The sequence below is a fragment of the Trachurus japonicus genome, chromosome 10 (assembly GCF_045865225.1).
Source record: "Trachurus japonicus isolate A0001 chromosome 10, Traja_1.0".
Lineage (NCBI taxonomy): Eukaryota > Metazoa > Chordata > Actinopteri > Carangiformes > Carangidae > Trachurus > Trachurus japonicus.
In genome coordinates, this window is record NC_140916.1 from 37,582,001 (window position 1) to 37,595,925 (window position 13,925).

The following is a 13,925-nucleotide window of genomic DNA, read 5'->3' on the forward strand; positions in this document are numbered from 1 at the left end:
TAAAATGCACCTGTTGCCCCAAAGCAACAACGTACCATTATAGAAAATTGCAACGTTGCCTTGAGGCGACAGTGGACCATTATGGAATCAGAATTGCATTATGAGACTATGGTAGTGTGTGTTTAGGTGTAAATATAATGTTCAAAAACATATCATTCATCATAATTTAGTTTTTTATCCTTAATAAATGTGATTTTGGATGCAGTAAAGTAAACATCAGGCTATTATGATGATGATGAGGAAGATGAGAATGAGAATGAGGATGAGGATGAGGCCAGTGAAGGTGAAAGTCTACAGAGACTGGTCGGTGTTTCTAATACAGTAGATGATGAACCGTAATAGTACAATGTTGCCTACAGTCAACAAATCCCCAAAAACTTCCAAAAATAAATCATTTTTAAAAGTTTCTTTAGATTATGTTTATTTAGTCTATTTTGAGACATAAAAACACTCCAAACATTTTTTCCCCCACTGGCATCATAATGCAGCGGACCATAGGGGGTTAAAAATGACACAGTAGCACCTCAGACCAGCAGGTGAACCGATCTGTCAGGTTCACATGTTGTGAAAGACTGTGAAGTTGAGGTTTGCTCAGTCAGCCTGAGACATCACTGCTGCTGTGTCTCACTGGAACTGACACTGAACTGAATCTGTATTTCACTTCACAACACTCGGCTGAAATGAGTTGAAATAATGAACTCTCGTCTCAACTGATAATGATAATGATAATGAGATGATCCTTTTCATTAATCCTGACATTGATCAGGATGAAGATGACGAGTCCTCTGTCTGTGGGTCTCATTTATGTTGTGACAGCATTATGGGGACGATTCATGCAACATTTTAAATACTAAATCAGTGTTTTTCAACCTTGGGGTCGGGACCCCATGTGGAGTCGCCTGGAATTTAAATGGGGTCGCCTAAAATGTCAAGTAATTGATTTTAAAAAATGACTGATAAAAATATTTCTTTTAACAAATTATTTTTTAAAATTATGATTAAAAACACCAAACACAACAGTATTCTATACTTTCACTTTATCGAATATAAATTGAGTTAAAAAAAAATGCAGCATCTAAAAATATCTGAGCTTGCGCATGTTGATTGACGGGGTCGGCCAAAATTTGTGATGTCACAAGCCAAAAAAGGTTGGGAACCACTGTACTAGATAGAAAGTATTTATTCACATCAACAGCTAAAAAAAAAAAAAAAAGAATAAATAAAATGCTTAAATTGTGTTCTGTTCTAAACAAAACTCCATAATTTTTTGGATTAGTTTTACTTCAGAAATTAATAGTACTAGATTTTTACTGTTAAAAAAAAAGATATTTTCATAATACTATGCTTATTGTAACAAAAGTGTTGAAATTCTTCCATTCAAGTGAATATTGTGGGCTTTTGTAACTTGCTGTATGTAGGTTTGTAGTGTGATTTTATAGCAGCTTTATGTTCGGTATTAATATCGACGCCTCAGTCCACACATTCCACATTCCTCTGAAATTAGCTTTTTTTTTTTTTTTTTTTTGAAACACAGAATGGCTCACAGCTCTGTTTCCACCAGAGCTCCAGAGAGGCCTGAGAGACCAGCTGCTGGAAAATACTGAAAACACTGAAACAAAAGCAAAGAGAAAATACGGTGCATTTTGTGCAGAGCTGAAAGAAAAAACCAAAACCAAAACCACTTCCAGGTTGTTGTGACTGAAATAAGCTCACTGGGTTGTTTCATTGTTTAATTCCCATCATTTTAATATCAAAGACAATCATATGATCTGAGGATTCAATACATCCAAGGAGTTTTTCTGGAAACTGTCAACAAATTCAATAAATAACAGAAGAGGTCCATGTGAAAACAACCACAGCTGGAGATACAACAGTACTGACAATAGATCAAGCCATTCCTTAAGTCATAAATAAACATTCAATATTCATACAGACTTTTTTTTTCAAATCAAAGAAATCAGCTATCGGTCTAAGTACAGTAGTTTTAAAACAGCATTCAGAAGAGCTACAAGTAGATTTATGTACAGGTTCTGTTCATATTCACATTCTATCAAAATAATCCATTCAAATTAAAGCCTCCAAATATTGGTAGTAAAAAGAGCAGAGCTGGCAGTCTGTCTCTGAGGGGGGTGTGTGTGTGTGTGTGTGTGTGTGTGTGTGTGTGTGTGCGTTCCGATCGCCCTCTAGTTCCCTGCGCAGTCGACTACACAGGGTTAAACGTGCCGCCATGTTCAGTGTGGTTGCAAACCGCTCATAGTAGGCTACACTGTAAAAACTCAACATCTTTCCAAGAATATTTGTCTTATTTATTGTCCAAATGTATCATTTCTAGTCAAAGCTAATCTCTTTCCACTTAAAATAAGACTCATAACCTAAAAATTAACTTGTTTTTAGATCATTTTCCACTTGTTTCAAACAAATTTTCACTTGAAATAAGTAGAAAAATCTGCCAGTGAAAGTAAGTTTTTTGTGCTTGTAATAAGGAAGAAAAACTTGTTTCACTATCAGATTTTTTCTACTTATTCCAAGTGAAAATCTGCTTGAAAGAAGTAAAAAGTGTCTAAAAACAAGCTACTTTTAATATGATGTGTCTTATTTTAAGTATAATGAGATTTGTTTTGACTAGAAATGACATTTTGACTAGAAATAAGACAAATATTCTTGGTAAGATACTTGAGTTTTTGCAGTGTAATGCTGCATTAGCATCAAAACAAAGTAGGCTAAATAAAAAACGATAATACATACGTAGTCTAAGAAAAAAAACTGGAAAAGTTAGGGGGAGGGGCCCACTTTAGTATTCTTTAAGGGGGCCCAGAATTCCTAGCAACGGCCCTGCACTTCGCCCAGTTCACCGGATGTTGACAACCGATATTACCCATCAGTCATTGCACTCCGGCGTAAGCTTTGTTTACGTGCGTTACGTAAATTGGCAGGGCTAACGGTTAGCTACCTGTTTAACTTTAATAACTCAGTGACTCAATAAACGCTCCATGAAAAAATATTTTCTCCAGCGGATATCTGAGTTCCAACATGACTGAGCTAACTGGAGTAGTTTCATGTCGTGTCCCACAACGGGAGGGTTTTAACAGCTGACATCCTGCTGTTAGCTTAGCTACCGCTGTTAGCTTAGCTACCGTTAGCTGTCCCTGTCAGCTGAGCCACTGATGCTTTCTACACACCCTGATGCCCCAAAACTGAATAAATACCACGCATACATAGCAACACAAAACTGCTTTGCTTGTGCACACAGAAATAGTAATGTTTCTTCAATCATTTCAGATTTGTCTAAACCAGTGGTTCTCAACTGGTGGGTCGGGACCCAAAAGTGGGTCTAGACCCGTTCTGGATGGGTCGCAGACAGCTGGTCAAAAAAGTAAATAATATTTAATGCACATCTGATGTTGGACATGTCTTTTATTTTGAAAAATAACTTATTTTGAAAGGCACGAGACACGTGAACACATGCAGTTGTAATGCTCCTCCTCAGTTCCTTATTATTTGCTCCATTTGCTCTGAATGCAAAGATATCCGTTTCTTATTAATGTGGCCTGAATGCAGTGAATCTTGTTTTGTTTTGTGGGTCTTTATTTTGTGCAATTTGATATTTATTCACTTTAGTGAACATGCTCTGAATGCAGAGATGCATTAGAAGTCAAATATATCGTTTTGTTGGTCTCCATTTTGTGCAGTTTGATATTATTTTATTCACTTCCGTACATGCAGTTGTCATGGTAACTCCTCAGTTTCATTCATGTGCCCTGAAATGCACTTTGCTCAATAAAGAGCTAAATGAGTTTTTAAAGGCTTAAAAAAAAAAAAATTCTTGGTTTGAATCCTATAAAAGTGGGTCACGACTTAATGACCATGTGACAATGTGGAGCCCAGAGTGAGACCAGTAGAGAACCCCTGATCTAAACGGTGATAGTGGCGTGAAACATTTTGAAACTTAAAAACTTTATTTTTAAACTCGACCGGAAACAGCAGTGAGTGACGTTGCAGGGTGTTCCGATTGGTGTTATATCGGTGAAGTGAAGTTCCCTACGGCAGATTCCCTGTGCAGGGAGCAGCAGCAGGGAGTAGGGGGCTCAGACTGTCCAAGTTAAACTGGATCGGAACGCAGCTTCTTCCCTCCGTGTGTGTGTGTGTGTGTGTCTAGAGGTGTGTGTGTGTGTGTGTGTGTGTGTGTCTAGAGGTGTGTGTGTGTGTGTGTGTGTCTAGAGGTGTGTGTGTGTGTGTGTCTAGAGGTGTGTGCTGTAGAAGGCGGGGGCAGCGTAGCTCTGCGTCCCCAGCATGAAGGGGGACAGGACGTGGCTGGCGGTGAGGAAGGGCAGCTGCACCAGGCTGCCGGCGGGGGGGTGGTGGTGGCCGCCGTAGCCCGCGTGCATGGCCAGGTGGCCGCTGACCGGAGGGGAGGGGCTGAGAGGGCTGAGGCCCCCCAGGCCCCCCCCTCCCCCGCCCCCCACGCCCCCCGACCCCCCTCCGGTGGGGGCCGAGGTGTCCGCGCCGGGGTTCTGCTTCTTCCACTTGGTGCGGCGGTTCTGGAACCAGATCTTGACCTGCGTCTCGGTGAGCGACAGCGACAGCGCCAGGTTGAGGCGCTCGCACACCGACAGGTAGCGCGTGGACTTGAACTTGTTCTCCAGCGCCACCAGCTGCTCGTAGGTGAAGGCAGTCCGCGCCCTGCGGGGCTTCCCCGACTTGGAGTCTGAGCCCGAGCGCTTCCTCTTGGGCTTGGCGGCCCCCCCGGCCCCCCCGGCCCCCGCCCCGTTGGTCTGGCCCGTCGACCCCGCGCCGGGGCTCTTGGTGTCTCTGGAAGGGTCCGGGTGGCCCAGCTGGCCCGCGTCCCGGTCTCCGTTGCCGGGCAACAGCAGGGCCGAGCTGCTCTCCTCGCTGCTGTAGGGGCCGTCCGGGGCGTCTGACTCGGGGGTCCCGGGTCGGTGGTAGTCGTCCTCGTCCGGACTTCTGTACACGAAGCCTTCCTCTGGAAACACACAACAACAACACAGCAGGTTACACACACAGGGTTCCTACGCAATGGAAAAGTATGGAATTTGATTTTATACATTTCCAGGTCTGGAAAAGTATGGAATGTGGAAATGATTGTATTTATCTTAATGCTTATCTGCACACAAAGAAATGATGGGTTGTTTTTTCAACCCAACTGCTAGATTGAGCCTGTTGGTTAATGTAATTGGGTTATTTTCATTGAATTGGGTATTCTGAGAACACACTTCTAGGTTATTTCTGTTGGGAATGGAGTTATTAGCTGTTGAGTTGTAATTTCTATAATGTTGTGTTGGTTTGTTTTGGACTACCCAACACATTGGGTTGACGTTCGGTGGGAGGAGTTTCCTAGCAGTGTGTTTGTGAATATAAGTTTAGGTTATTTCTGTTAAATATATAATAATTGTTGTATTAAGGGAATCAACCCAATTTGTTGGGTTATATTTAACCCAGTGTGTGTTCTGTCCAATATTTAACCAGCGCTGGGTTGGGAAATTACCCAAATTGGGTTGTTTTTAACCCAACATTTTTAAGAGTGTGGGTTTGGTCTTATCTGAAGTTATCTGGGTTAATTATTTTTGTATGCGCTATTGTACCTATAGCTACAATCTCCTGGAAATGATTTGGTTACAATACATAATGGCATTCAGAATAATGAAAACAAATGATTAATTGCATGATTTTGTTTATATAATGCACAACTATTTACTCAGTGTCACAAATTATTTGCATTTTTTTTTACAGAGATGTCTGGAAACTCGGGTCTGGAAAAAGTATGGAATTTGGAAATTTCAAATGTGTAGGAACCCTGGAAGGGAGGACCCTCAGTCCAGGGCCGTAACCATGGAATCAACATTGGGGGGGGGGGGGGCAAATGCACATGGCTGAGAGGAGCGTAACCAAAACAGCGGAAAAGCGAGCGGACTTCCACAGTTCCCTACTGTCTTTCTGTGTAAATATCTCATGTTTCAACATGAAAACCTGAGGCTTATATTCAAGTGCGGCCTATATGTATTTTCTTTTAAAATTTAGCTGGTGCTGCTGCCAGGGCCGTTGTATAGGGGAGAAAGGTGATGATAACTCTAGGGGCCCAGCGCCCAGTGGGGCCCATAAAAAACCCCAGTAGTCTAATCTTTGTATGACTGATTTATTCTGCATAAGACCCTGACTAATACTCATAGTACACTGTAAAAACTCAACATCTTTCCAAGAATATTTGTCTTATTTCTTGTCCAAATGTCTCATTTCTAGTCAAAACTAATCTCTTTCCACTTAAAATAAGACTCTATTAAAAATGAACTTGTTTTTAGATAATTTTCACTTGTTTCAAACTAATTTTCACTTGAAATAAGTAGAAAAATCTGCCAGTGAAAGCAAGTTTTTTGTGCTTGTAATAAGGAAGAAAAACTTGTTCCACTATCAGATTTTTTCTACTTATTCCAAGTGAAAATATGCTTGAAAGAAGTAAAAAGTGTCTAAAAACAAGCTACTTTTAATATGATGTGTCTTATTTTAAGTAGAATGATATTTGTTTTGACTAGAAATTACATTTCGACTAGAAATAAGACAAATATTCTTTTTGCAGTGTAATGCTGCATTAGCATCAAAACAAGGTAGGCTAAATAAAAAATGATAATACATATGTAGTGTAAGAAAAAAAACTGTAAAAGTTAGGGGGAGGGGCCCACTTTAGTATTCTTTAAGGGGGCCCAGAATTCCTAGCAACGGCCCTGGGTGCTGCTTATATTCAGGTGCGCTCTAAAGACCGGAAAGTACGGTAAATTCGCTTACACATGGGATACTTTTTTATTTGTTAATTTTTATTTTTTAATCAGATAGCTATATATTGGGGGGGACATTTTGAGCATATCTGAATATTGGGGGGGGGGTGGGGGTGGTCCCCCCCTATGTATATGGTAATTACGGCCTTGCCTCAGTCCCTATGCAGACACAACTGATCCACTGAGCCAGGGAAAAAAAATCTTTAATTTTTTTTTTTTAATTAACCACCATAAGAGATGAGATTTTAAAACTTCGTCTTAGAATAAAATATAAAATCACAAGAAAATATTTAGCAAAACTTTTTTTTTTACGGTTTATTAGACCTACATACATTAATTGAAATAAGGTTGTGAGGCCCAGTGAGTGTGAAGCTGCAGGCCCGCTGCCGTTAATACTAAATAGAAAAAATCAAATATGGAAAAAAAAGAGCGCAGTAAAAATGGAATAAAAATAATTTTCGTTTTAACTGGTCGAACTCGTTTTTGTTTTTTTAACATGGACACAAAACGAACCAGATTGTACAGGACAAGAAAGACAAAGCTCCAACTCAAACACCGCGCTGCGTTTCTACTGCAGCTTCCTCCAGTCACAGCGCTGCTCACAAAGGAACATTTGCTCCTAAAAGTTATATACATTAAATTAAAACTTCGCACACACACTTTAATTTCATGTTATATAGCTTCAAAATGCTGCTGTTATTTATAGGATGTAACAGATCCGAGTCTCACTGAGTTTTATTTTAAACCAAAAGAAAAAAACCGAGCTGATCCAGGTTCAGCTCATTTCAAACATTTACAGCTTCTGTTCTGTTTTCTTTCAGCCCGAGACTGCAACACGTGTTCGACTAACAGGAAGCATATGGGCTTCATATAAATGTTTGTTTCTATATGAGATGATTTTACTGCTCTACATTTTCACTTCTTTTTATTAAAAAAATAATAAAATAACCAGAGCTGCATGACGCTCAGACGGGCTTTTATTTTGAAATTTGTGAAGAAATAAGAAGACATAACAATAAGTAAGTAGACCTTCATTAAACAGGAAGCAGGTCTAATGGGTCACACACACACACACACACACTGACACGTTAATAACTGGGAATTTTTAAATCCTCCAGAATAATAAAGTAGTGTCATTGCAGCGGGATTTAACGAGGCCGCGGCAGAAAGAAAAAGCAGAATGAATGAAACATCTAAACGGTCCAATCAAGTGTGAACGAACACGAATTCAATCCAGATCGATATGGTAGAAGGAAAAAGTCCTTGTTGTTGTGGTTGATGATGACTTGTGGTGGATGAGGGGGGGTCAGTTCCCTCTCCGTTCAATTCCACAAACACACACAGTTTTTGTTTCAGAAAATGCAAAATGTGAAACCTGAGTTGTTTTGGGTTGATGATGATGAGGTAAAGTTGGAATAGTTACTATTATATAGCTACTTTCTTTTATTTTTTAAAAAGTGCCTGAATGGTCAAAAAGAAAAAGTGAATTATTGATGTGAATTCATGTGGTTTCTGTTTCTGTTTCTGTTAGGTTTGGTTTGGTCTGCGCTCTGATGATTTAGTTTGGTGTCTAAATTAAATATGATGATAATGTGTCTTGTAGCTGAGCCCTGATATGTATTTATTCATTTTCTTACATGTAACTAGCAGACTTGCACACAGCTGCCAACTCTCCTTCTTTCCTGGTTTCTCTGTTATGTTATGTTATGTTATGTGTGTGTTTGTGCTGTTATGTGTTTGTGTTTGTGCTATGAGCATGTGGTGTGCGAGCCACCAAATGGAATTGCCCTTTAAGGGATAAATAAAGTCGTTTTGAATCTTGAATCTTTGAATCTTATAGGCTGCCTGGGGCCATGGGCGCCTTAACTGGTGCACGACACGTCAATAAATATAAATTCATTCATAAATTCATTCATTCACACACATTTCAGATTAAAAGTCAGTGTAAATCCGCGGCTGGCTGTCGGTGGGTCGGTATAGACTTACTGCTCGGGTATTCCTCCGCGCCGTAGCAGCCTTTCTCCAGACCTCCTCCTCCTCCTCCTCCTCCTCCTCCTCCTCCTCCTCTCCGGTTCTCTGCTCCGTAGCCGCTCGGCTCGCGCTCTCCCCGGTGGCCCGCGTGCTGCTGCTGCTGGGCTCTCCGGTGGCTCGTGAACTTGTTGGGGTCCAGGATGTCCAGCACGGAGAAGGATGTGGTCCGGTGCCCGGTGGGGCCCTGGCAACGACACACCGGGACTCATCACTCACTGTTCAGTATTATTATTATTATTACACATTTATTATTAGGCTATTATTATTTATAATAATAATCATAATATTATTATTATTAGGCTATTATTATTTTACACTCAGCAGCTTCTTCCCGCCAGTTGAACAGCTGAGTGAAGTAGCTACACGGCTGAGGTCTGAGCTGTGTTTTAAAAATGAGTCATGGCCTGTATTTATTTATTAGTATTATTATCAATATCAATATATTATTATTATTATTATTATTATTAGGCTACTATGCCATTATTATCATTATTGTTATTATTATATGCTTTTGTCATTTCTATTTTTTCTAGTCATCTAATAATAGCCTACTAATAACAACAGCAATTATAATAATAATAATAATAATAATTACAGCAGCAACAACATATTATTAAACAATTATAAAAATCGTTGTTATAAATAAGACACACCATAAAAATAATAATAAAGAACCCGGTCACATAGCCTAGTGTTTCCTTGGAACAAACTCACACAGCAACAACACACATTGTGTCTGTCTGTGTTTACACTCGTCAGATGAGACAAAGAGGAAATCAGATATATTTTCCTCTTCATAGCATCTCTGCTGAACGATGTATTTAAATGTTATAAAACCCAAATGTATGTTTCCATAAATCCCTCCCACTCATCTCTATCTGTGTGACCCGGTCACCGCGTGTCCTTCAGGTTTGTGTGGAGCGGAGGAGTCGGTGGTCTGGTCCCGGTGCAGCAGCAGATAAAGGTTCAGAGAGGAGCTGATAGGATCGTTCATGTATTGATGAGGCCGCTGTAAAGGAATAATCCCACTCTCTCCACGGAGGAATTCTGTGTGTCTGCCAGTAATCCGGGGCCACGGGCCCATTAACACAAGCACACAGCGCAGCGGCCCCTCACTAACACACACTAACACACACTAACACACACTAACACACACTAACACACACTAACAACAACTCCTCTTATTCTATAGGAAACATTACAAAACTGCTTTAGTCTTTTTCATTATCGCTAAGGACCGAAACGCTTGGTTTGATTTTTAAATTACAACAAATCTACTCTTGTTAACATTTCCATGTTTCCCACATTCTGTGTCATAATAAACTATAAACTGTTTTCTTGTCTGTAACAACATCTCTGTCACATCTGCCCGTCCTGGATGAGGGATCCCTCCTCTGTTTCTCCTGGTTTTCCCTGTTTAAAGGGTTTTCTATGGAGTTTTTCCTCCGTGGATGTGAGGGTCTAAGGACAGAGGATGTTGTTATGATGGGATGTAAAGCCCTTTGAGACAAACTGTTTGTAAAAACGGGCTATACAAATAAAATTGCCTTGCCTTCACATAATTTTCCTTCAGATAATTGATTGGTGATTTCATTTAGAAGACAGATCAAATGTCAGATTAAATTAGTTTATAAATTAAACTGGAATTCTCCTGTTTTCTTTCTCAGAATAAAGTTTCACTCTGAGTTCAGTTTGACTCCGCGCGGGAACAAATAAATAAACAGCTATGTTTCCCTCTGTTGTTTCTCCTGGTTTTCCCTGTTAAAAGGGTTTTCTATGGAGTTTTTCCTCAGTGGATGTGAGGGTCTAAGGACAGAGGATGTTGTTATGATGGGATGTAAAGCCCTTTGAGACAAACTGGTGGTAAAAACGGGCTATACCCAGAGGAAAGCAGAATCCAAGAAGAGATCTCATCGTTGTTTCTTTTATTTCTCCTAAATGAGCTACAGTATATTTGATACTAAGGTGAGACCAAAGGCTTTTTCTCCTGCTGCTCAACTTCAACTCAGGAGAAACAAGCACATATATAACCTCATGCTTGATCAAAACAAGAGATCTCCATATGATCTAAAATAAGTCTCATTTAAGTCTCCTTAACATGAGACCATACGAGACTACAAAATAACAAATAAAACTGCCTTGCCTATGTCTAGTTCAGAGGCCCGGACCATCACCGGACCAACACCGGACCAAGACCGGACCAAGACCAGGCCGTATACGTGGCATAAATGAGTCTACATGACAACAATACAGCATCATCAAACTCTCTAATCCTCTGTAAATTCAGACCGGGTCTGTGCTCTGGTCCTGTCTCTCTGTCAGCTTTCTGTCCTGGACCTTAGACCTGCTGCATGCTCTAGCTCTAGTTCTGGACTAGACTGTACCTGCTGTGGCGGCGCCAGCACCGGGTGGTTGTTGCTCGGAGGTTCGGTGTGGTTGTCCTCGGTGTCCTGAGCAGCGTCTCTGTCTCTGTCTCTGGCCGCGGCCACTGCGGTGTTAGAGAAGAGCCGCTTGTCCCCGTCCAGCAGCAGCTCCCCGGCGCTGTCCGGGCCTAAAACCACCACGGTCTGGACCCCCTCCCGGTCCCCGGACTGGGTCGTCGTGTCAGCAGCCTGCACCGGCCCCCCTCCCCCCGCCGCCGCTGCTCTGTCCCGGCATATCACCACGGTCTGGACCCCGTCCGTCCCAGGCCCCGGTCCCGGTCCCGGTCCCGGTCCCGCTCTGTCCCGGTTCATCTCTTAATTCACTCCGCTCCTTCTTCTTCCCATAAAGCGACAAGGAAAGATGATCCGGATTAAAAAAATGAATGTGAACAGAAGAGAAAAGAAAAGTTTCCTCCGCCTGACGCGCGTTATTACGCACACACACACAACAGGGGCCGGTCAGCATCCAGTGGGGGGGTTTGTGTGGTGGGGGGGTAGGAGGGGGGGTAGGTCAGGTTATCAGCCCCTTCTTCAAGTCTCCCATCGGTCAGCAGCAGAGTCTGGACTCGGTCCCCGTTGTTAAAAGTTTCAACTTGTTTGTTCTCTCCGGTTCATCCTCGGTCCGCTGTGATCTACCGCGCAGCGCAGCGAACACACACACACACCTACACACACCTACACACACTCTCACACACACTTTCTTCTGAGCCCCGCGCGCTCCGTCTACTCGTCCGTCTGCCTGATCACCGGTGGGTAGGTGCGCGCGCTCTGACAGGAGTTAAAGGCGGGATGGGATATGATGGGATGGATCAGATCTGCGGGTTAATGGTTAAAGCAGCGCTCTTCTCTTCTCTTCTCTTCTCTTCTCTTCTCTCTGCTGTGTCTCTCTCTCTCTGTCCCCATTAGTTAAGTGAAGACCCCCGTCCCCCCCCTCTCTCTCTCTCTCTCTTCTCCTCTGTCCCCTTCATCCCTCCCTCCTCTCTCTCTCTCTCTCTCTCTCTCTCTCTCTCTCTCTCTCTCTCCTGCCTGCAGCTCTAAACTCCTTTTTTGGTCTTTAGGCGGCCCCTCGAGGACCCTCTATCACACACACTCACATAATGTGTGTGTGTGTGTGTGTGTGTGTGTGTGTATCCCTTCCTCTCTTATTTATGCGTTCCTATTCAACTATACAGCTTGTAATTGGCTACAAATTAATCCCACTTCCCACTAATAGTCTATTATCTCGCGGGGTGCATGCGCGCTCTGCACGGGCAGGAGGAGAAACAGACAGTATAGAGAGAGAGCGTGCATGTGAGGCGCGCTCCCTATAATAATAATAATAATAATAATAATAAAGTTTATTTATATAGCACCTCAGAAAGATGATCAAAGTGCTTTACAGAAAAAAAATGACATGTGACAAGGATAACAAAAGCAATAAGAGAACACAAATGATAAAATGCAAAAGTTACTCAATATTAAAAGCCTGTCTGAATAAATGAGTTTGAAGATGTGATTTTAAAAAAAATAGCCAGGTTTATACAGTATTTGTGCACGTGTCTGAGGGGTCGGGGGGGCCAGCAGGGTTCAGGTCTGCTCTGCATCCAACAGGACTCTTATCTGGGATGCAGATTCCCCTCCTCAAAACTCAATTACGGGCTGAATAAAGCCGGTAATGTCCCCGCTGCAGTGAAATATTGATTCCTAATCCTTGGCAGTCATTACTATGCCAGAAAATAATAGACCACAGAATTGGATTTTGATTTAACACATGACGTGTTTATTCTAATGCTGGGACTTTTAAAGGGGATAGTTCACCCAAAATTCAAATTTCACTCATTATCTAGCTATATACTCACCCTCATGTCGACTAATAAGAGCTGTGAGAATTTTCGTCCGTGCAGCAGTATTTGTCCATATAATGGTTGTCAATGGATACCAACTTTCTTCGTAACAAAAAGACACACCAAAAAACATCCAAATACCTCCATGCTGCTCTTCTGTAATGTCCCTCTTGTATTTGAAGCCCCGACATGAGAAATTTTCCACCGGTCAGTGTAAATCACGCGAGATTTGCACCGACACAGGAAGAGCAGTGAACTGAGACACTGGGAGCTTCCGCTACAAAACAAGCTTAAAATATAGACTTATTTAATTTTTTTCGGGACATTTTCACATTTCGGGGCTTCAATACAAGACGGACATTACAGACGAGCAGCATGGAGGTATCTGGATGTTTTTTGGTGTGTCTTTTTGTTACGAAGAAAGTTGGTATCCATTGACAACCATTATATGGACAAATACTGCTGCACGGACCCCCCCATAACTCAGAGAAGGAACGAAGGACTCTGAAAATTCTCACAGCTCTTATTAGTCGACATGAGGGTGAGTAGATAATAGGCTAATGAGTGAAATTTGAATTTTGGGTGAACTATCCCCTTTAATATTCAGTTGCGTCTCTTTGTGGGAGCAGAGCAGAGCAGAGCAGAGCGGTGGTGGCGGCGGGACATCTCCCTCCCTGTCTGTCTGTCCTCCTCCCGGCCTGATACACAAGGTCAGCTCCATGTAATTGCTTTGCTCAATGATCCTTAGGGGGGGCGAAATTAAAAGTTGAGCAAAATAATGACTGAAACAATGAGACATGATTAGCCAATCAGAGAGAAGAGGCCATTACCTTACCAGCAGCACCCCCTTTTGATCTACTTCC

At 41.9% G+C, this 13,925-nt stretch overlaps 1 protein-coding gene across 1 annotated transcript; it reads right to left on the reverse strand.

Moving 5' to 3' along the window:
• Nucleotides 1-4,230: 4,230 nt before the first annotated feature.
• nkx1-2b (NK1 homeobox 2b) lies at nucleotides 4,231-11,551 on the reverse strand. The gene is made up of 3 exons (XM_085788792.1): nucleotides 11,201-11,551; nucleotides 8,772-9,000; nucleotides 4,231-4,981 (listed from the first exon to the last, which is right to left on the reverse strand). Exons 1-3 carry the CDS (start codon nucleotides 11,549-11,551, stop codon nucleotides 4,239-4,241), a joined length of 1,323 nt encoding a protein of 440 aa, XP_085644918.1. The 3' UTR covers nucleotides 4,231-4,238.
• Nucleotides 11,552-13,925: the final 2,374 nt, after the last annotated feature.

Bases quoted from the DNA above. Each gene is read 5' to 3' on its own strand.
- nkx1-2b (XM_085788792.1), bottom strand. From the start codon at position 11,551: ATGAACCGGGACAGAGCGGGACCGGGACCGGGACCGGGACCGGGGCCT. The intron at 9,001-11,200 runs GTACAGTCTAGT...TGTCGTTGCCAG, and splicing joins TGCTGGCGCCGCCACAGCAG to GGCCCCACCGGGCACCGGAC. The intron at 4,982-8,771 runs GTAAGTCTATAC...GTGTGTTTCCAG, and splicing joins CGCGGAGGAATACCCGAGCA to AGGAAGGCTTCGTGTACAGA.